Here is a 25,127-nt window from a genome sequence, read left to right as displayed (position 1 = left end):
CTTTAGATCATTTATCCAGACCTGATGAGCAGCGACATTATCAAAAGCGCACTGACTCATATGCAACTCTGAGATCATTAAATAAGCTCTGAAATTATTAATATGCACGCCTCAGGCTGACTTTTATAAGCCAAATGTTTTCTAGTGATACAACAGTTATAATTTTCCTCCATTTGTTATTTCAAGCATATAAGTCGCTTACTATATTAGTGAGACTTTTATTTTGAAAACTGGAGCCCCGAAGTGTTCATTGTGCTTAACTGGGCAACGACACCACGAGACATGTTTAAAATTGCCTCAGAACAAATTGCAAGCTTTACAGATTACACGTTTATCTCCATTCCGAAGAGGTATAAGGTATGTCTGGTTACATCTTTTGTTAATTTATTATGTTTATTATGAAATTTGATGTGTATGGTTCAACAAACACATGCAGATGCTGAATAAAGTCAAATCACTGAGCTCAACTGCATATGGTCATGCAGAGGTTTATATTAATTCCTGGCTGTGATTTCTGCGACTGTAACTTCAAAATAAAATGCGATACATCTCTATCACACTCTTTTGTCAAGTTTAATTATAATTTAGCTTTTATCCACAACAAACCAACTGTAGAAACAGTCTTCCCTTTCTCTAAGATAAAAACAATACCCCACTCTCAACTTCAGCACTTATTTTTCTGATCAATAAGAGTTCATTTGTATAATTAGCACTAGTTGTCCGAACTGTCTCTTCTAGTTGAGTCCAAGGGCGTAGGTTTGCGCTTGACATTGGTGGGGACTGGGGATGAGTCACCCCCGCCAAGAATGAATATTGTTTATATATATATATATACAATATATATATATATAAACTATAAATATAATATATATATATATATATATATATATATATATATATATATATATATATATATATATATATATATATATATATATATTTTTTTTTTTTTTTTATATTGCTATTTATTATTTAACTGCTATTAAAATGTATTATTAAGTAATCCTATTTTCTTACAATTCATTAAGTTAAATTAAATTTAAATAGTCGTGCGAGTAGCCAAGGGGGATCAGGTGGTTTGAAAGACCAAAAGTTGGATTATTATTATTATGTTTGAATTTATTTTATTATTCAAACGGCCAAATTCTCACTGAGGAAGGTTGAATGCGCTGGCCAGTTTGTTATTTGCCTAGGCTTCAGTTTTTAATTTAAATCAAGTTAACAGATGTCCCAAAGAAAATTATAATTATAAAATTGTATTTTAAAAATAAGTATATTTACATATTTGAAGAGTTTAGATGCAAAAACCTCTGAATGCCATTTAATATTTTCTTCTAAAATTAGCATTTTTCTCCAACTCCTGTGTGTGGACTCAGTGATTTACCTTTTATAGTGACAAATACGTTATTTTTATTGCCTTTAAAGTGAAATAACTGAACATAAATATACAAGGCTGAGAAAAATGCTCATTTTACATGGCATTTAGAGGTTTTGGCATCTGTACTCTTTATTTCTTTATTCTAAAAATTTAAAGTCCTAATTTCTAGTTCAAAGTATTTTTATTATTTACAAAACTTTAATAAAACTTACTTTTTAAATGTGTAAATAAAGCAATTTGACAAAATGGTAGGAAATAGTTCTGGTACATCAAAAAGTGTAGTTATAATAACTATCCAACAAGATTACCCAGCAAAAATTAGCTCCTTATGTCACTAAAATGTATTATTTATACCTCAGGTGAATAACTGCAAAAAGGTTGTTTTTCAGAAAACAAATAACCCCTCCTTTCAATAATCTGCCTACAGGCCTGAAAGTGTCATGTTAAAATAATGTTTATTAACTGATAAAGAGAGAGCTTAATAAAGACTTTCTTTCATTCGTACAATTCTTTTCATTCGTACAAATAAACATGTCTCACAGTAATATTAAAAGATGGAGCACAGGCTGTAGTTTTTCTGACAAATTGTTTCACCTGAACTTGGAGATGTTACTTTAAGAGATTAGGAGAACTGGCAGGTTTATATACGTTTACATGTAGGTGTTTATTCTGCAGTTAGTTTTCAGGGAATATTGTTTACAGACTATATCAGTCTCTGTTTTAACATTCGACTGACAGTAAAAGCGGTGAAAACACCAGCAATAGCAGGATTAACATGATGTACTCATTCAGTAGCAAACTTTAGTTTATGTGACTTGCACTTTTCGTTGAAAAAAGCTCTTTATGTCCACCTTTTTTTGCTACCTCCATCCTCACTTGTGTGTGTCTGTCATACACCTCACACACATCGGGAAATTCCCCCCGCGCAGTTGTTTTGGCGCTGTTTGTATCTGCAACAATGATCTGAAAGCAGCCACTCACATGACAGCAGGGAAAGGCACAGCCAATCACAATGTTCATATGTGTTTGGGGGCGGTGCGACTCGAGGAGAGAACGTGATTTAACCCTTTCAGCATGTCTAGGTTTATTGACAGCGCGATGTTTTTAAGTGAATTAAATTATTGGTGGGGACATTTCAGTAGTTTGTGGATATTGGTGGGGACACGTCCCCACCGTCCACCCTAAATCTACGCCCCTGGTTGAGTCACTAAATGCCTCCTCAATTGTAAGTCGCTTTGGATAACAGTGTCTGCTCAATGACTAAATTTAATTTAAATGTAATGTAAAAGCAGCATAGATAAATTTCTTAGTCTTGTTATACTTTTACTGTGAACATTATGACGCGTTTCTCTACTTTTACCTTGCTTTGTTTGTTAATTGTTTACGTTGTTTGCTGCCGGGACTGACCATTTGACCATGACTCTGGATTCCCTGCATAATGTTACATCTGTTTGCCCCTGTGTTAACTGTTGTTTGCCTGACCATCTCTGTGCAATAAACCTGCATTTCGATCTGCACTCCTTTGTCAACGTCCCCTTCACGTTACAGTTCCATTTCATTTAAGATCTGTAACTGAATCATTTCATTTAACTTAAACTACATGTTTACATGTTTTACATAAACACTATTCAATGAAATATAACAACTGTAATTTTAAAGTTGTGAGAATTTTAATCAGTTGTATCTCGTTTGTTATTTTTTCCAAAAAGTTTTGATCCAAAATAAAACTGTTAAATTACGATCATGAGCATGTCTTGGCATTTTATTAAAGGTGTTTAACCGTAATGATTTAGGGAAAATTCTTTTAAATAACATTGTTTTCTCTTGAACTTTTAGTGCAGTCACTTTCCTGATGGTGTTTGATCATAATAATCTAGGAAAAGTCTGTATAATAACAGTGTTTCTTTGTAAAACTCTTAGTGTGTAACTTTATTGAACGGATTTGTTCGTAATAATCTGTAAAATATATATTTTTTCTGTAAACATTTGAATGAAAATATCTGTAGATTTATTATTTTTTGCACTTTATTTCAATAAAGACATTTTACCGTAATTTTATGGTTTTTGTTTGGCAGCCGTAGCTGCCAGTCATTTGACCTTTTTTACGTTTTTTTTTTTCTTACAGTGTAGGAATAGTAGCCAAAGAGTTGAAATTAGTTTTAAGTTTTAAAAAACAAAAATTCAAAATTATTTTAAAGTTTTTGGGCAACCACTGCAAAAGCTTTTACCCTTGTTCAAGAAACAGCCAAAAGTAACCAATCAGCACATCTAAGTGCCCTTGATGGAGTGTACAACTGAATTAATGCAGAATGGTGCCAGTACATCTAGGTGTTTAGGCTAAAATCTTAAGATGTTTTCTAAAATGTGAATGGAAACAGCTATTGCAATGTAATTTTGCTGCTTTGGGACAAATTTACTAGTTTGTGAGTTAATTTAGCCTCTTTTATGGTTAAAAGACTTTTATTACAATTAACACACAATGACCATTTAAACTTTTTTAGCTTCAGAAATAAGCATGTCTTAACTAATTTTGCAACTGTGATGTAAGTACAGTAGATAACACGCCTCTTATCATCATCTGCTCTGCTTGCTTGCAACTGTAATTTGTGCTGCGCTTGGTAGATTACATTGGTCATTATGGAAATGAGATGCTGTGTCTGTGTTCTTTAATTTGCACATTATCAGTAGAATCACTAGAAGAACTTTCCACTGTCATTACACTTTTATTGGATTGCGGTGTGGTTCAGCAAAAACTGAAAATCCTTTTCTCAACTTCATGTTTATATTTTTTTTTCTTCTTCTTCTTTGCAGCATAAAATAAGGTTTGCTGAGAAATAACTCACTTTTGTTGATGTCTTTACAGTTGTTTTGTTCACATACGGACCAAAACAACAAAAATAAATTTCTTTTTTGTGTTTAACGAAAGAAACAAAGCCACAGTTTGGGGGAAAAAACATGAGAATTTATTCATTCTACCTTTAAGGTTTATCATAAAATTGTCTCCACATTAGTTCAGCTATATATTTCTAAAGAAAAACCAATTACATTGATTGAATTAAAATTGATTTAATTTACTGTAAGAGTCTGTTTTACTTTATAAAATTCAGTGTATTATTTAATCATTTTAATTAATTTAATTTAAACCACACTGAACTGAACTAAACTGAACTTCAATTCTGAAATCAGCACTTTACTAGAACTTCTATGTTAAGTGGCTTTGACACAATCTACATTGTAAAAGCGCTATATAAATAAACATGAATTTAATTAAATAATTAGTCAAATTATTTATGCCAGGTAAACATTATTTACAATTTCAGCTTATTATCTTTTTACGGTCATGCTTTGTTTTAAGATTCTCACTATAAACAAACAATTAACTACACATTTTAGCTCAATAAACTCCTAATTTGCTGCTTGTACATTCTAAGTACAAATAAACAGCCAATATCTTAATAAGAGGCAGAAAATAAGCCACTAGATAATAGTAATAGATAGTAGAGAATTAGAACTTTAAACAAATGTTACCCCTGACAAACAAAGCAGTGGCACTTCATTAAATCAGACATTCTGATGTTACAGTAGGTTAGGCTTTTTTAAGCATATGTGATATGTTCAAATGTAGTCTGCTTCACATTATGTAATGTCCACCTTTTGGTTTTTCAGCATTTTTAAAAAGATTTTTGGCATAGTGAAATAAAGCCAAAATACGATGAGAAGCTGTACTTTGGTTTTTTGCCAAACGATTACGTGTAGTGTTTTCCTCTTCCCATTATAAAATGTTCCTCTTATTTTGATGGTTTAATTAAACTCGCACACTCATTAAAAGCAAATCTAGTACAAATGTTATTTTCCTCTGGTTGTGTCACTGCCTCAGCATTCGTCAGGACGAAAGATTTAGAGTTCCGAAAGTAAAAAATAATAATGGTACAATGAAGCGCAAGTCTCTCTGCACCTGAATTGAATAATTACGCTAATAAGTACGACACCAGCTAAATCAAAATCCCAGAATTCCCTGCAGAGCAGTAGAAATACGCATGGTAATTTGATTCATCGTTTGAAACGAGTCGTTTTGACATTTTAATGAGTTTTAGAGTAAGGCGTTAGCCTCAATAGACTAATGTATATATCATTTAGAGGTTAATATCATTTCAACTACAATGGATGAGATGCATAGTATATGAGAAAGCTAGATGTTTGAAGAAAGCCTTAGGACTTTTTCATTGTTATAATAATTATTTAATAGAAAATTGCATTTTCAATGATAGATGGCAGATATTAAAATTCAATTTGGTCTGAATTTAACGAAACAAACACACATAAATCTATTTAAATCAATAGTTTTCAATGCACCAAGTGCATTTAAGCATCACAACATTTAGTGGTTTGCTGGAGATCATTCATATATTAGTTAACTTTAAGTGTGGTAAGATGACATAAAAAACATGAAAATGTAAATACAACTTACAGTAGAACCAATAAAATATCATGATTGTAATGTAGTGTAAAAAATGCTGGGTTCCACACAATCAATTTTTGCTGGGACAACATGAAGGAATTACATTAAAGAGCACCTATTATGCATTATAACAGGTCATATTTTGGTCTCCAACAACAGGCTGATATGCATGCAAGGTCAATATAATGGGTTATAACATGCATTAATTTTACCTATTTATCCTATACTCCCATATGATTTATTCAGCAATTTATTTGTTTCCAAACCACTCCTTTGCGTGAGCTTAATCTACTGTGATTGGTTAAATGATCAAGTCTATTGTGATGAGTCGACTGGGTTCAGCGCAAGACAGAGAGAAACGCCCACCATGGTTATGAAGCAGCCCAATGCAGGAATGCAATAAAACAATGCAGTTAAACACCAGCATATTACTCTACTCTTAACCCTAACCCCAAGTTATAACAACGTCACATATTCAGTATTAATCCACACAGTGGCAAAAGCTGAACTATTTTAAAAATTGATCGTGCCACAAAAGTGTGTATATGAACAGCTGATGGTTGGCATAACAAAGGCATCACGAGTTCAGAAACGCATTTTAGTCTGTAAAGGGAAAAGAAGCACGCGTCACGTTTTTACTTGGTTTTGGATGCAATATTTAAATAGCCTATTAACCTGTGATACAGTACAAGCACTGAGCTATAATAGATCAGTAATAGATCTATAATAGATCAGTAATTACAAGCCGCGAGGAGTGATTACAAGTTGCAACACACATTTAAATACAGATTTTGCAAACTAAAAAAACTGGTCCATATGAAACTGTAACAGTTACTGACAAAATCCCTGTTGAAATCTGACAAAGTCCCATACATAACAGTCTACTTCTACTGCTACTCCTTCCTGCAATACCAAATGGCCGCCAAGTCCAACGTTGCAGAATAGGTTATTGTATCAAAAATCAGAAAAAAGACAGGAACAAACATCACACTAGGTTGGCGATAATGTAATATTGTTGTAATAATAAACATCGACCCTTTATTCCCCACAGCCGAATCTCCATCTGTCAGTGATCGTCATCTTCGTGTCATGATCAGTCCTGTGATCCAACGCATTTCGCTAGTGTCTGAAGACAAAGGCACGTTCACGTTTTACCTGGCACTTCATATTTGGTGATGTACCAACGTTGATGCATTCAGGCAAAAGATCCGAACCCAACTCGGTTTATTTATTTGACTGAAGGTTTTATTCACTTAGTGCTGTGTTAACACTGCATGGAAGCTCACTTTCAAAAACCCATAATAGGGGTTCTTTAATGTATTCGCTTTTACAAATTTAAGTGGATTGAACCTAAAACAATTTTGTTGTCCCAAAATAAATCTCAGATATTTTGTTGTTTCAGCTGATTTTAATGAAGTTGTTACGCCAAACATACTTTTTTGAGTGGATTTAGGTTGATTTTTACAATGCATGAAAATCTTTTAGTATGAAACTAAAGAAATTAAGATTTAATGAGTTTTTCGTGTTTTTACTTTTGCATTGTAAAAATAAACTTACATTCCTAAACAAGTTTTAGTAAGCATTTTTGTTCAAATAAGCTGTCTCATTAAATTTAGTTTTGTTTTAGAGTTTAGTGCTCTCCTCTTCCAACTATTACATGTCCTGATGCTTTAATTACATTTGCAATAGAAAACCCAGTGGAAATCTCTCCTGCAAATTGATTAATATCTTAATATTAAAATCTAAGATTAGCCAAAATACAATGCAGATTACTATTCTAAAAGACTGATGGTTTTCACAAAGCCCAAACTTTTAATGCTAGTGTAAATGTAACTGTATGGGTGGGTTAATGATCATATAATTCCAGGTATGTATTTAATACACCTACTCATCCACTAATCCCATAATCTAGTCAAATTACAGGTTGGAGCAGCAGATAAAGACAAAGAGAGCTGCAAACCCACACGCAGCAGGAGACGCACACAATACAACTAGAGACGTTAGGCTTCAACATACACACACACACTTTTCTCTCTCCATATAAATCACTCTTAACAAACACGCTTGCTTTAAAGTGCATGAATCACATTTCATCATTGACGTTACTACACAACAAGGTCACCGGCCATCTTTTTCCTCCAGATGCGTTGGGTTCCCTTTTACCGCACACACATACACACTGTGAAGCTGACATGATACAGGCGTTTTTAAAGAGTGGAAACAAAACCATGTTATTATCTCTGGAGCACTGAAGTACAATGTCCTCATCTTAACTGAGAGCCTTTATTTGTGTATGTGAGAGGTTTCCATGCTATCGTTGTCTCTTCTCAGCAGTTAGACACACATACACGTACATGTAAACGCTTATCGGCTTGCATTTAATGGAAATTGATCCTTTCTACTTCTAAAGGCATGTTATTTAGATTTTGTAAATAACATGTAAATTAAGTAAATTCCATGAATCTTAAAAGTTAAAAGACTGGATTTAGTTGGTGTGCAGTGAAAAAATCTTAAAATCTTATCTTAAAATCTACCTCAAGCTTGTAATTAAATTTTCCTCAATTCCTGGGTGTTTTTTCTGAGTTTACTGATTGATTTTAATTTAGGCATTGTTAATAAATTCACAGCTCAAAGGAAGCAAAGTCATTCATTTTCTTTTTGGCTTAGTCCCTTTTTTTAATCAGCGGAATGTACCATCAACTTATCCAGGATATGTTTTACACAGCAGACGCACTTCCAGTCGCAACCCAACACTGGGAAACACTCGTACACTCTTGCATTCACACACATACACTACGATTGATCTTTTTACCAATTTACCTTATTCAATTCACCTACAGTGCATGTCTTTGAACTGTGGGGAAAACCGGAGCACACCCATGCGAATCCGAGGAGAACATGCAAACTCAACACATGCCAACTGATCCAACCAAGGCTTGAACCAGCCAAGGAAGCATAGTTTTATATCAAAAACATATGTAACCCTGGACCACAAAACCAGTTTTTAGAAATAGCCAAAAACATACCATGTGGATCAAATTATAGATTTTTATTTTATTAGAATATTAAGCAAAGATCATATTCCATAAATATCTTTTGTACATTTTCTAATGTAAATATATAAAAAAATTATTTCTGAATTGCGCTGAGCATTGCCACAGTAAGCATGTCATTTGAGAAATTTAAACAAAGAGTCTGCATGAACTTGAAGCTATAACCATTTTTTTATATTGTGACAGTTCCTAGAGAAACGTAATATTAAATTTAAAAAAAGAGTGCAGAGCAAAAAAAATAAAAAAATCGTAATTTTACATTTTTTCCCCAGCAGCTAAGGTGCTGAAAAAAGTTAAATAACGGATGTTAAATTACAGAAGTTTACCATAAAATAAAAAACATTAAATTATAGAAATTTACCAAAAATTTTATTTTATTGTAAATTTCTGTAATTAAAAATGTATTGTAATAAAAAAATGTAATATATATATATATATATATATATATATATATATATATTTTTTTTTTTTTTTTCTACTTAAAAATCCGTTTTCCCAGCTGCTGGAAAAAAACATAAAATTATGGATTGTTTTTACAGTGTGGGTGTGGCTTGTTTTTTTCTATTGTGAGCTGATTGGGTGTAATAAAGTATGCATTTCATTCAGAAAGATCAGGAAAAGGGTTTCAAGGTTGTTTTTACAACCAAACAGACACCTCCTCCTCACCATTTCTGTTTGCTGTCATACCGCTGTTAGAACTGACAGTTGGAGAGGTGTGGTTAAGTGTGTTAACCTCAACCAATACCTCAGACAGATGTAATCTGAGAAATTAACTGAAAACCAACAGGAAGTGCATTTTCAGATTTTAATTTAAGATTAGAAGGGCAAACTTCTTTTTTTCTTAATGACGTGCAAAGATAAATTTTTCACCACAAAACTAAGAAAATCAATATGTTATTTTTTTATTTCATGTGTAATTTAAAGATGTTTTTGTACACTGGCAAAATATTATCTCTTTATATTGACTCTAATACAGAGATGCCCATAGTAGGGCCCGCGGGCCAAAGTTGGCCCATGATAACTTTTGATTTGGCCATCCCATGCCTTTAAAAGGGATTATAATTTCCAATTTAACATAATCTTTTGTTTGTTTGTTTTATTGCTGAGCTACAAAAAAACCCCAGCTTGAATCAAAGGTTGTAAATGAATCAGATTTATTTGAATGTTCATTGTGTTACAAATGTAATTATTATAATTATTTAATAGTTAATTATAAAATGTGAAAATATATGTATATATATATATATATATATATATATATATATATATATATATATATATATATATGCAATGCATTAGTTAGCCTAATACAATTAAAGTTTTTTAAAAGCTTTAAGTAAAGTAAAGTTAAGTAAAGCTTTTTATTTATTTTTAAATACTTTTTTTAAAAATTAGGAAATTACCCATGGCAATTTTGTAATATACTTTGACATGTTTACATTCAACATACAACCTTTAGCTATGTTTTTTCTTTGGCCCTTCATAAGAAACGTTATGGCACCCCTGCTCTAATGTATAGATATCAGTGTAATTTTCAGGTACATTCTAGAATGCAGTGTTAAAAAAATGAATAAAAGAACTCAGATGTATGTAAATTCCAAAAGATTTTTTTTAAAAAGTGGTTGCTCATTATTTAAAATTTGAAAGCAAAATATGTGCATGCACTACATTCCAAACACATTTACCTAACAATCCTCGATGTCCACCAAAATAAACCTTTACAAGCAAAAGATCATGTACAGTGACTGGATAACTGCACCAGTGCACCAATCTCATCGCAAATGTTGTTTTAATAATACTGAAATACCTGAGCGTGAGTTCCTCATCAAAATGATTGTGTTTAATTACTGTCTTACACATCTGTGATCCCAAACATTAGGCATCTGCCTCCAAATGCAATAAAACAGAAAATTTGTGTATCGCCTGTGTGCTCTGAGACACTTATTTATTATGCAAGGGGAAAAAAAAGATCCTCAGGGTTCTTTGGTTGAAGAAACTTAGATTTTTATTATTGATATTCTGCAGCAGTTTCCTGTGTGACTGAAACAGAGCTTTATTAGCAAATGTTTTATGCAGTCTTTAACTTTGGTTAGTCTGACTGGATTATTTAAATCAGTGAATCAATAAATTAAGAATCGCTCTGACCGTGTCATTTGATTTAGTGAATCATTAACTGGAGACTCACTCTCACCGGATCATTTAAATCAGTGAGTTTTTGATTAAAGAACAGATGCAATCAGATCAGTCCAATAAACAAATGAAGTTTTCAGTGCAACTGAGATGATTTAATAGATTAACCAGAAAGAATCAGCTTATCTGTGAATTAGATAGTCTTTTTTTAAATTTGTGACAATCTTCCCTACCAAATAATGAGAAATGATATGTTTTAATGAAATGCAGTGGAGTCTAAAGTGAATATTATGCTTTGAAGTGTAGTGAAGCAAAACCAACTTGACTCCCTACATTTTAATTAATCTGTTTCAGATGAGCTACAGATGAACTTTACAAAACAAAGTAAAAATCTGCTACTTACATTACACTGAGAATATAGAGAGATTGAAAAATCAGTAATTACTTCTACAATCTTACATCTTTTTGAATCCTCTGTCTGTTCTTGGGTGGAAGAACAATGAAAAAATTCACTGCTCACAAACTTCCTTTCCATGAATTTCCAATACAAGTGGCAAGTCAATCAATAAGACTTTCAAGTTCTTCCAATAAAGAATTAGCTTTTTCCTATTTATTGCTTCCAAATCTATTTATCTACTAATACATTTGTTTTAGTTGATTTTTCACAATTTTCTGATTCCATATTTTTGAATTTTAGAAACCAGAAAAAATACAGAGTGTGACTATTTTTTAATGTGCTCACTGCTCTATCACATACTAGTTAAATATCAAAAATTACAATGTAGAAAAACAATCAGGTTTTTGAAATTACGTAAATAAAACAAACCTTCCCCTTGACAGAAACCATATATATTTACATAAAATGTCGCCTACGCTATTGTTGTCTATTGGAAGAAACCACCAATAGAGCTGCTATTTTAGTACAGGGTAGCGCTCCTTTAAAATGAACGTGGGACCAAGGTGCAGTAGATGACTGGCCATATACGGAGCCACAGCTATATAAACATATATACACATATATCTATGATCGGGAGTTTTCCCTGTAGTCAGTATGCATTGCCAACAAAGAGCATGTGTTTGTGTGCATGGAAATGTATTATCTACCCTCCCTGTTTAATTTGATCTAATCCATGTCCTGAAACACACCCCCTCTCCCACTTTCCTTTCTAATTCTAATAGAGGGAGCGATTTGTTTGTGAATAAATCTTTGTTATGAAGGCCTCGTGTGAACGATTGACATCCCAAATATTCCCATTTCTGATCCAAATGGTACGCAACATTTGTAATATTCAATAATTCAGGGTGGACAGTGTGTGCATTGAGGCACTGGCACTGTTGTGTTATCAGGCAGTCTTATAAGTTACTTCAAAAACTACCGTTCGTGAACTTAGCCAACAATAATACAAGTTTCTGGCACCTCAGCGTCTTGTCAGATTTCATTTACATTGTTTGCTGATTTTATTCAGCAAATCTAGCATAACAATAGAATTTAGTGCAAGTTGGAGCTGCTTTGCCTTATGGTCATATAGTAATTGACTATTATCATCAATAACGTTCTCTGTTTAGCACAGAAGTTCATAACATATAAAAACTTAAAAAATGAAATTTTGCCTATGAAATGCTATGCCTTTAGGCTTGGTTTTCTTTGTTCGCTTGTTACTACTCCCACATCCAGCACAATAGTCCAGCATCTTCACATTGGCTTTAGACTTGACTAGTGAAATGACTTTTTGAGCCCTGCACAAATGTGGGCGGTATTGACGCATGGTCTGTATGCAATATCTAGTGCATGGTTTCCCCTAAATTTATTCTTCCGTGGCAGGGCGCCACGGCTCCGTTACAGCTTCTCATTCAAACATTCAGTAGTGTTTTCTTTTAATAGCGGGTGATAATCGCACCAAAACGTATTAAAAGGTAAGTGAATTATAACAGCACAAACTTTTCTGTAACCGTAGTAGTGCTGTGCCTTATTTGTTTAACCCTTAAAGATTACGTGCTGACTGACTGACTGACAGGTGTGTGATGCGTGAGGCCAGCAAACAAGACGTATAGCCATTTCACTTTCCTTCAGGACGCATTAATACCGCTCTGTAGGTTTATTGGAGACATTCATAAATATTCCTAGTAATTCTTATAAATGATGGAGATAGAAACGCACTAAATTGCACTTCAGCAGCCTTTATTTGAGAACGCACAAGAAGATCTGCTCTTGAACAACGTATATTTGAGGGGGCGTGCAAGCTCACGACATTTGTCATTGAAATAAAGCAACAGGTAGATCTGTGTAAAAAAGGCCTGCCGCCATATATATAACAGCAGGAATAACAGTGTTTCCTTGTTTATTGCAGTACACAAAACAGTGATGTCAAATAAATCTGGATTTTTTCGATTTCATAAACTGCACAGAACCCCTCTATTCGCAGATTAAATTTAGGCAAACTTTAGCATACAGCTATACATCTAAAAAATAATATAAAAATAATAAAAAAAATATAAAAGCTGCTTTTGCGGAGATCAAGCAATAGCACGAAGATTTGACCTTTTTGCCATTTAATATAGCTTAAATTGGGTGGGATTATCATATTATCATACTTATTATAGTAATGAGCAATCTATTATCAGCAGTGCGCATGCGTCACATTATGGTACCAGTAAAGTTCGCTTCGAACTTCACTAAAAGTGGTATTAAAAAATTACCACATACTGGCAATGGAAAGCAGTGTAAAACCTCTAAAAGTAAGTCATACCAAAACAAAACAAACCATACCATGCAGTGGAAAAGAGCATGTAAATGTTAATTTCGTTCATTGTAATGTTAGACCATTTATCTGTGAAAACTCAGGCAAAACCTGGTCTGAACAAACACACAAATAGACTCACTGACCTCTCTCGCTGGCGTCATCCACCAGGACAATCTCCTCCAGCAGGTGTCTAGGTGACCTGTCGATGACGCTGTGCACCGTCCGGAGCAGTGTGGTCCATGCTTCATTATGAAACACGATCACCACACTGGTGCGCGGCAGATCATCTGGATACACTTTCGTTTTACATCTGCAAAAGACACAAAGAGCCAATGAGAACAGACACATCATCAAGCCAGTCATGATCAAGATTGAGAATCTATAAATGCTACATTCTTCTAAACTCTGCACACATACATACACACAGAGACCGCACAGAGTCTGCTGAGAGCTCAGTTCGAGATGAGAGGAGATTAGCACTTATCACAAACACACAGGCCGTTATGGAGAAATGGAGAGTGGAAAGACTCTAAAATAGATGACACCGGGAATAAATTATTACAGAGAGTCTGAATGAATGTTTGGGATTATGGCAGGTTGGGTCACACCTTTCTTAAGGTGCAATCTTCAGTGTGAATGAGCTAACTTTGAGCATTCTGCTGTAGAGACTAGAATGAAATCTATTATTGTAAACCTAGTCTTCAACTTTGGCTTATTCTTCTACTTAAATGAACCGATTTCTAAAACACAATGTAGACATTTCGTGTAATGCATGAGTAAATGGGTCATCATGAACCACACAATGTCAAATATAACAAATGTCACTGTTTCTCAAAACCCACTATAACCTAAATTAATTGGCAAATGATTAGGTTAAATCATTAAAAATGAAAGATCTTTTAATGAGAATGAAATAAGACTTTAATTTCAGTGTTTGTTTAAATAAACTAGACTCTAAAGCTCCTAAAGGGACGTGGTGATGGAAAATTAAAATATGAGATGGAGGTAAAATAATATACTTCTTCAACATACAGTATTAGCATAAAATCCATATTAGCAATTCTGCCCCATTTCCTATAACATATTAGCATAACAGCATCCACAAAAGTTTTTGCATACCCTCAAGAAACCTTAGATTTGCTCAGCAAAAAAGCTTTGAGTTTCCTATTAAAAAAAAAAGTTTCTATCATTTAGTCGTTTTAGGAGCAGTGTAGAATTATTCAGGTTCATTTAGATAATATAATATAATATATTGCAGCGCGGTGGTGCAGTGGTAGCACTGTCGCCTAACAGCAAGATGGTCACTGGTTTGAGCCTCGAATAGGCCAGTTGGCGTTTCTGTGTGGAGTTTGCATGTTCTAACCGTGTTCCCATGGGTTTCCTCCAGTTGTTCCAGTTTCCCCAACAGTCTAAAGACATGCGGGATAGGTGAATTGTAAGCTAAACTGTCAGTAGTGTATGTGTGTGAATGGGTGTTTCCCAGTGATGGGTTGCAGCTGGAAGGGGCATCCACTGCGTAAAACATATGCTGGATAAGTTGGCGGTTTATTCCGCTGTGGTGACCCCTGATAAATAAAGGGACTAAGATGAAAAAAAAATGAATGAATGAATCATATAGTTAATTCATTTGTTTGCTACTTACTATTACTTGAGGAGTGTGTGATGTTTATGTCTATGATAAAATTTAGTCTATGACAATATTGTAATGTTTTTTTAATATTGTTCGAACAAACATTATCAAGTCATTTGCTTCCGCATTCTAACAACTGAAAACTATTAGGATGCAGTAAAAGAAAAATATATAACTGTATTGGTATTTTTGATATATTGTACCCAAACAAGAGTAAGAAGCTACTGTATTTTGAATGAACTATTTGAATGAATAATTTAGTGATTTAATACAACAACAGGAATCAGTCCAAGGCACTCGAAAAATGTGGAGAATTTAAAAAGCCTTTATTCACATGGCTAAATCTTAAAAAAACCTACGCGTTTCGGCAAGAATCTGCCTTTCAATCGGGTCCAATTTAGTGATTTAGTTGGTGGTTTTATAGTTTTTTTTTTTCCAAATGATGTTAAACAGAGCAAGGAATTTTTCACAGTATTTCCGATAATATTATTTCATTTGAAAAAAGTCTTATTTGTTTTATTTCGGCAAGAGTAAAAGCAGTTTTTTATTTTTTTTAAAGCATTTTAAGGTCAACATTATAAGCCCTCTTAAGCATATATTTTTGGATGGTCTACAGAACCCATCATTAAACAATGATTAGCCTAATTAACATAGAATACTAGCATCATAAAAAATATCTAGTAAAATATTATGTAATGTCATGATGGCAAAGATAAAAGAAATCAGTTATTAGAAATGAGTTTTTAAAACTATTACGTGTTGAAATGTGTAGAAACACATTCCTTCCGCTAAATAAAATCAGGGAAATGATATATAGAGGAGATAATCATTCATGAGGGCTAATAATTCTGAGCTCCACTGTATATTACTATTGAAAAAAATTTATCACAAACCCCTATTGTTCACTCTCCTGTGGTGTTTATTATTATTTCTTTTTTATTAATCACCATTTAACAATAAATGTTTTTATTCCTATAAGGCACACTGGATTTACAGAAATTAAAAGTGAAATTAAAATCTTTCTTAGATACTCAAATACAGCCTGAGATTCCAATAAATGCTCCTGTAAACATTCCATTCCTCTGCTTTCTCACGAGCTAAACCTCTGCCAGTCAGCCAGAACACAGGCTCTGATTGGTTGTTTGAGGGGCTGTGGGCGGGGTCAGAGAATGTGATGATTGTTTGCAGATTATGTAAGCGCAGGTCACTGTGCCAGTCTGTGCTGTTGTAGGAACAGGAAAGCCAGTGTTTGTTGTATCTGGAGAGCTAAAGTGGGACACACGCTTCCACTTCCTGCCTAATTTCCTGTTTGCCCTGGCACAGCTGGGAAACTCTGGCCTGCGATCACCAAAAAATGACAAAACAACAAGCACAACAGCACATTCAGACGCAAAATATAAGCACAATGCTGCAAAATGAGAAACCACAGCAATAGAAGAGGTGCAAAACACCATCTGAGATACTTGCTATCACACACATTTCAAATGTGTAAAATATATTTCAGATGAATGCTATTCTTTGGAACTTTCTATTCCTCAAACAATCTTGAATTTTTTGACACATCATTGACAATCAGAATAATTGAATATTTTATTAAGAAAAACATGACACTGATAACTAGAGAATTGACAAATATGCAGTTTTGAATCCATTAATGAACAAATTACAATATAAAACATATAGAAAAAGAGGTGTGTACAGTATATATCAATGGCCAATGTTGGGCAATAAGGCATTAATAAAATGTAATTTGGCCCTCCCAAAAAAGTCATCATAATAACAACACTAATGTTTAGTAGTTACAGTAATTTGATTATTTGGTGAGGCGGTGCATTGGCGCAGTGGGTAGCGCTGTTGCCTCACAGCAAGAAGGTTGCTGGTTCGAGCTTCGGCTAGGTCAGTTGGCATTTCTGTGTGGTGTTTGCATGTTCTCCCCGTGTTCGTGTGGGTTTCCCCTATAGTCCAAAGACATGCTCTTTAGGTGAATTGAATACAGTAAACTGGCCGTAGTGTATGTGTGTGAATGAGAGTGTATAGGTGTTTTCGAGTGATGGGTTGCAGATGGAAGGGCATCCACTGCATAAAACATATATTGGATAAGTTGGTGGTTCGTTTGACTGTGGTGACCCCTGATGATTAAAGGGACTAAGCCGAAAAGAAAATGAATTTATGAATGAATGAATGAATAATTATTTGGTTAACAAAGAATAAACCTTACTTATATATTAATTTTATCACGTATACAGTAAAGTTACTTTTTTCTATTAAAAGGAAACAAAAAAGTTAAACAATTAAATTATTTGAGCGATTTAAAGTCAAGAAACTAAATGAGAGTGTCCTGTTCTGTTGGTTCAAAGTTCATTAAAGCAGTTATTTCAAAAGCTGAAGCAATTTTTTTCTTTTTTGTTTATTATTAGCAGATGAATAACTTAATGTTTACTAGCTGCAAAAGCTGAATACTTATTTAAAGTCTACTAATTAGCCATTTAAATAATCACTGATTAATGATTAATTGCCTAAATATATACTAGGAGAGAGCCACTAACAGACAAGAACATGTTATTTCAACCTGATCTAACCAGGAAACATAACTATTTTATGTAACTTTTTAAATGTCAGTTTAGAGCCTAATTCGTATGAAATCATATGAGTTCAGTCATATGATTTTTAAAAAGGAGGTGTGGCACCTAACCCTGCCCCTAAACCCCACCATCATTTGGATAAAAGCAAATTGTGCGAATGAGATCGTACGAACCCATACAAATTAGCCACTAAACCGTAAGGTTACGAATTGCTGTGAGATTGTGTAGGTTTTGCGTATTGCAAGTTCAGACTATTGCTGGGCTATTGAATTATTTTTTTTCTTTTACTCTGAATTACACATATTGCACATCTATTGAGATAAAAAATAAGCATTGTCTCTCATCTTTACATAGATAAAAAAAAAAGAATTTCTGCATAATTATTTATCATCCAATTAAACAATTTATTGCAAGTTCAGTTTAAAAACAAACAATATAAATACACATAAATCATTTTATTTAAAACTTTATTTAATGAAATTGCATCTGAACACCTCTGTAGCATGTTTTTATTATATATAGGCCTGTCACAATAATCAATATATCAACTTATCATGCAATACTTGGAGATGTCCTCAATAGTTTTTGCTGTTGCAATATATATTTGAGCAATTCCAGTGTTACGGATTTCACATTTTCAGTAAAAACTCAAAACATAAATTCTCATGGAAAGCATATGTAAACATTATTTTGAAACATCTCTTTATATTTTGCAGAACAACTGACCACAGAGATATGGGATCAGAAAAATATCAATCTGTAAACATGTTTCATACTTCAAATGAGGAAAATAAACATGCGTTATGGATGTGACAAAAAAAAAAGAGTTTACAGTTTATAACATGCTTTGTGGAAATTCTGTGAATTAATCTGCACAACCCAAAAGAAACAATCATAATCAAAAGGAGAAGAGTTGACTATAGAACAAAAATAATTGATTTGATTTAATTTAATATTTTCACAATTATGAGGAAAAAGTGTTGTTATGGATGTGACATCTCTACGTTATGGATGTGACAGATGTGAAATTGCCACTTGTGTGACTTTGGTAAATCAAATAGAATAGTTTGAAAACATTGACAGATACATTTGTATTTCTAGAGTACCGTAAAATACTTGCTTACACAAAAACCCAGAAACTGTTTCCGTATTTTGGTGAAAACTTTTTTTTTCATGGCAAGGTTGACATTTGCACAGAACTGCTCATTTACAAATTCACAAATAATGTTAAAGCCATTTTACAATGACATTTACATTCTACCTCACCGGTGTCAAAGTTTATAATTGGACATTTACCTAATAGGACATATAATAATATATATAATAGGACATTTCCCTTTTCACATGAAATTATATAATCTAAATAATTTCTAGAATGATACATATTTTAAAGTCGTTATGGCTATTTGCATAATTATGCTGTTATGAAATGATTTTATAATCAGTGGAATAAAATGATCTCAAAATGACAATAATATCGCTTATCGAAACAATTTCCGTGTCAATATATCACACAACAACAAATCTTTATCGTAACAGGCCTAATTACATACAATTTTTGTTTTAAGAGTTGCAGCTAAACATATTTATTCAATTAAACGCAATTTAATTGAGTTCTCTATTGATTTCTGTTTTTGAATGTACAGTACGTTATAAATTAATGCAAACAATGCAAACAATCCAGTAGTTCAGGCTCTTCGAAGTTACACGTGCACAAGTGCGAACGCAAACAGTAATTTGCATCAGTTCACTTAACAGCCACTAGTGCTGCTAATTTCACGCTTTTCTGAATTCTTCAAACAGCCCCTTTAAATGAAGGTGAGGGGGTTGTAGCCCATCATGTCCCATCACGGCAGTAACACAGACCCCGCCGGCCCCATCCTTCTTAAACTCATCATTTGGAAACACACAGACACACTCAGACTGCTCTTTCTTAAATTCATTAACCTGATGTCGACTCTCTGGACCCCAGACAACAGTTTAATTTGCAGCCGAAGCGTCTCATTGGTCAGCCCTGCCACCTGCCTGATTAAAATGAAGCACAGATTTCTCTCTCGGTCCTTGGTGTCCATTCTCTGAGATTTCCTGTCGCTCTATAAAAATCAATTTGGTAAAGCAGAAAGATCATGCATTTCTTCCTTCCAATCAGCGCTGACACCATCAAAGAATGAGTGGGTGATGCAGCATATGCCTGGCCACGGCTTTATATGCATGAGTAAAAGTAAAGGCCAAATCAGGCTAAAATAGCTGCGACAAAAGGAAAAAAAAGTGCTGATCAAAAGATGGTGGAATCAAAGATGAAACACACACACGCTCACACAAACCCTCAGAGACACCAGACATGCACACAATCACATTTCTCAGGCCCTAGGAATAATTGGATATATTTGGTGCAATCAGAGAGAAACAAAAACAGCCGTAGGTCTGTCGAAATCTTCCTTCACACATACACGCACATATTATTACACACATTTTTTTTTTAAATCAGACTCCTGAGGCCAAATGGGGCTTAACTTCAGCACCGAGATAGAAAGATAGATCCAGTGGAAGAGGAATGTGAGCTGTAGTTATTCAGTCATTAACAGGACGTCCTACTTGATTGAGTTAGTGCACTGATGCAGTTCAGTGTGATTTTACACACATTTTCAGCCCTCTCTGAATGTGTGTGTGTGTGTGTGTGTGTGTGTGTGTGTGTGTGTGTGTGTGTGTGTTTGAGAGGAATAATTGAGGACAGCCTTTCTCTTTTACTTTTCCTCTTTCTCTAAAGCAGAGATAACAGCCAGAGGACATTCAGAATCGGTTAGTCATCAGTTCTCAAAGTCATTGTAATCTCAAACTCAAAACACATATGCAAATGCCAAATCTCTCCAACCAGTGCCATCATCATATCAAAGAAGAGAATTTAAACTGAAAATGAAAACAGTGAAAGAACCAGCTGGTGTCACGGCTGGCTTCATAATCCAAAACACAGAGCACAAATGTCAAAACTCTTTGAAGATCTTTCTGGACAGCTTTTTAAGATTTTATATTGTTGAAAAATGGTGAACTTGAGGCATCTGTAGTAAAGTTTTAATTGGTTTTAAAATTACTTTCTTTTTTTCCTTTTTTTACCCACACAGAGATCTCCTCTTTCTACCAGTGGTTAGAAATCAGGGCTTTTTCTCTTTTGTTCTTTAAATGAAATGAATCGTTTTATTTAGCAAGGATACATTAAAGAAATTTTAAGAATTTTACCAATACACCAGCTCAGAATATTAGAATGTTAACGCAAATTTCTAATCAGCCAATCTCATTGCAGCAACTCAATGCATTTAGGCATGTAGACATGGTCAAGACATGGTCAAGGCAAATACCTTGTTGATGTCAGTGATTAGAAGAGAATGGCCAGACTGTTTCAAGCTGATAGAAAGGCAACAGTAACTCATATAACCACTTGTTAAAACCAAGGTATGCAGCTTAGCTGTGTTTCTTAGCTGACAAGAGTGGCACCCAGTGTGGTCTTCTGCTGCTGCGTCAAACCTTGAGGCTGATGGGCTACAGCAGCAGAAGACCACACTGGGTGCCACTCTTGTCAGCTAAGAACAGGAAAGTGAGGCTACAATTCACACAGGCTCACCAAAATAGGACAATAGTAGATTGGAAAAACGTTGTCTGGTCTGATGAGGCTCGATTTCTGCTGCTACATACTGATGGTAGGGTCAGAATTTGGCGTCAACAACATGAAAGCATGGATCCATCCTGCCTTGTATTAACAGTTCAGGCTGGTTGTGGTGGTGTATTGGTGTGGTGGATATACTTTGAGCCCATTAGTACCAATTGTGCATTGTCCACAGCCTACCTACAATAAGTGTTGTTGCTGACCATGTCCATCCCTTTATGACCACAGTGTACCAATTTTCTGAGGCTACTTCCAGCAGGATAACGCGCCATGTCACAAAGTGTGAATCACCTCAGGTTGGTTTCTTGAATATGACAATGAGTTCACTGTACTCAAATGGCCTCCACAGTGACCAGATCTCAATCCAATATAGCACCTTTGGGATGTGGTGGAACGGGAGATTCGCATAATGTGTGCACAAATCTGCAGCAACTGCAAGGAATATGCTGAGGAATGCTGAGGAATATTTACAGTACTTTGTAGAATCTATGCCATGATCTTGATTGTCTTGATTGCAAACAGGTGTGGCAGTAATCAGGGCTGAGTGTGGCTACAGTAATAGAACTCAGGTGTGATAAACCAGAGCTAGGTGATGTTTTAACAGTTTTTTTAAACAGGGCTCTGCAGTTTTGTATTTTGTTTTCCCTTAATAATAACATCAATTAAAACTGCACAATGTGTTTACTTGTGTTATCTTTGACTAATTTTTAAAACAGTTTGATGATCTGAAACATTAAAATGTGACAAATGTAGATAAAAAAAAAGAAACCAGTAAGGAGGCAAAAGCTTTTTCACACCACTGTATGTGTGTGACCTTGTATCACAAAACTAATATATGGCGATTTATATGTAATCTGAAAGCTGATTAAATAAGCTTTCCACTGATGTTTGTTAAGATTGCAACTATTTAAAAAAATCTGCAAATTAACTTTTAAAAAATGATATTTAAATTAAAGATTACTTCTAAGTTGTCCTCAAGCTGGGCTTGTTGTTATTCACAGGCTTATCAGTCAAACACAGCAATGTTAACCACTTATTAATACATAAATCAGTCTCACACTTCACTATATTTATTTAGATTTCATTTCATTCACTCTCAGAAATAAAGGTACGTGAGCTGTCACTGGAGTGGTACTTGTTAAAATGGCACAAATTGTGCCTAAAAGGTCCATATTAATACCTTAAGGGTACATATTACTACCTAAAAAGTTTAAAAGTGTTCCTTTTAAAATGTGTATGTACTGATATTTACTTTTGAGGTACCAATATGGACCCTTTAAGTACAATTGTGTACCTTTTGAAAATCTGAGAGTGTACTGTCAATTACTTATTTTTAATTTCTCATCCAAAGTTTGTAAGGCACTGCTGACTTCCTCTTACTTTTTTTTACTACCATTCTAATAAAATCTACCTGAAAGACAGTAAAAGAGACGTATAAAAAGCGAGACTGTCAAAGTGCAGAGAAAATATTGTTCCTTTATCACAGTACAGCTTTCAGCATCAAACACACACTCACTCACTCACTGACTCACTAACACACACACACACACACACACACACACACACACACACACACACACACACACACACACACACACACACACACACACACACACACACACACACACACGCACACTCACAGTTCCCTCCCAGACAGCAGGAATGCAGTGAAGGAGAAAAGGTCAGTATGGTTCCCAGCTGTGAGCGTTCTCTCTCTATACGACGCACAACTATAAAAACAGCGTGTGTTGGCGTGGTTGTGTAAATCTATGCTGACTGTGAGTTTACAGTCTTGACCATATGCCTTTAATGGTTCTGCATAACTTGCTAATTACAGAAATGCAAGCCAAAAACGAACTGCTTACCACACTGGGGAGGAAAAGCCATGTAAAACTCACACACAGAGTCAAAGAAACCAGACAAGGCAAAAATGAGAAATCGAGTGATGCATAATTCAGCTAACGAATCATTCGGTGATTATGTTAATGGAATCGTTTAATGTTATGCCGAGCAGCCAATCAGGTAATCAAGCAGAGTGTTGAACAGCTAATCATGTTATGAAGGTCAATATGACAATAAATCATGTTAAGAGGACTAGGGCTGTTCAATTAAGCCTCCAAGAGGTCCAGGGTCTGTATTGAAATAGACATTTCCATCTGAAGAGAGCAACAGTACTTCAAAAAGTCTTTAAACAGTCAAAATGATCAACTAGGGTTTTGGGGCCAAAGCAACAATATCTACTACAACCATATGAAATATTTCAGGGATTCTGCAGGTTCCATCAATTCAAATTTAAGACTTTTAGACTCTTTTAAGACCATTATGAATGAAATTTTAGATGTACTGTATACAGGGCTAAATACTAATAATTATTTCTAATGGCCTGGCTGGGCCAATGGATGTTTCTTTTGCTTGCAATCAAATTAAATAATTTCTTAGCAACATACTTTAATGTGTCAAAACAAGAAAACTGTAGTTGTATACATGTTTTTCAACATAATAAATTGTTTTGACAAAAAAATGACAAGTTTAACATTGTTAAAAGTATAATTATTGTGGAGACAATTACATACAGTAAATAATCATCACTTCTATTAAACCTAATGCTTTTCTGTAATAAATCCTTAAGTTCCGTGCCTATTTATAAATATTATGTCTACTCCCCTTGTTTCTGTGAAGAGTTTTTGTATGAATGGAAGATAACCTGAAGAGATATGTTGCTCTGTTATTATAATGAGGAACTGTGTAATTGTTTTTAGTTTTTGTTTCCCTGGGAATTAGGGAATTCATTTGGAGAAATTACTGTACAGCTATTGTAAATTGTATCTCTTTGCAATAAAAACTTAAATTTAAACTAAATAAAAAAAGTTTTATTATGATGGAATGATGGTGATTGGATGGATGTCGGCCTGATTATGTAGGTTTATTTGGGCAGAGGAAAATTAAGAACTGTTAAAAAAATGATTTAAGATGCATAACACAACATTTCAGTGAATTTAAGATTGTTCAAGGCCTAAAATTTTGTTTTTGAAATTTAAATTTGAAAATTGTAAAGACCCCACGGATACCCTCTATTTATTTTTATTCCCAATTTCTCTCTCTTTTTTATTTATTTCCTCGTTTTCTTCTACTTCTTCTTTCTCTTCTTCTTCTTCATCTTCTTCCTCTTCTTCTTCTTCTTATTATTATTATTTATTAATTTATTAGGATTTTTTTGTTTTGTTTTTGTCTTTTACTTTTACTTTTTTTCAAGCTTTCTTCTTTTTTGAATGATGTACATTTTTTAAAACAGTACAAACAAACATGGTAACCACAACAATAAAACTGAAAAAGTAATCAAAGTAAATAGATGATGAATGGGAAATATTTGCCAATAAGCAAATGTTCAATTTGCCTGTATGTTCAGTAGTTACAAAACACTAATGAGTTTTGAGGAAATCCACAATAGATTGCCATACGGTTTGGAACTGATGTTGAGATTTCATCAAATGAATGA

At 34.0% G+C, this 25,127-nt stretch overlaps 1 protein-coding gene across 4 annotated transcripts in view; it reads right to left on the bottom strand.

Moving 5' to 3' along the window:
- The window catches only part of galnt1 (UDP-N-acetyl-alpha-D-galactosamine:polypeptide N-acetylgalactosaminyltransferase 1), a 237,148-nt gene that overhangs the window by 61,479 nt on the left and 150,542 nt on the right, over nucleotides 1–25,127 (bottom strand). For all 4 annotated transcript variants that reach the window (XM_073926065.1, XM_682380.9, XM_073926067.1 and 1 more), the window contains one exon: nucleotides 13,905–14,071. In XM_073926065.1, coding sequence (XP_073782166.1) covers nucleotides 13,905–14,071 — 167 coding nt within the window. The remainder of the gene's footprint in view (nucleotides 1–13,904; nucleotides 14,072–25,127) is intronic.

Source organism: Danio rerio, chromosome 16 (assembly GCF_049306965.1).
Source record: "Danio rerio strain Tuebingen ecotype United States chromosome 16, GRCz12tu, whole genome shotgun sequence".
NCBI classification, from domain to species: Eukaryota; Metazoa; Chordata; class Actinopteri; order Cypriniformes; family Danionidae; genus Danio; species Danio rerio.
Note: the sequence above shows the minus strand (reverse complement) of the source record. Positions and strands in the feature narration are given on the sequence as shown.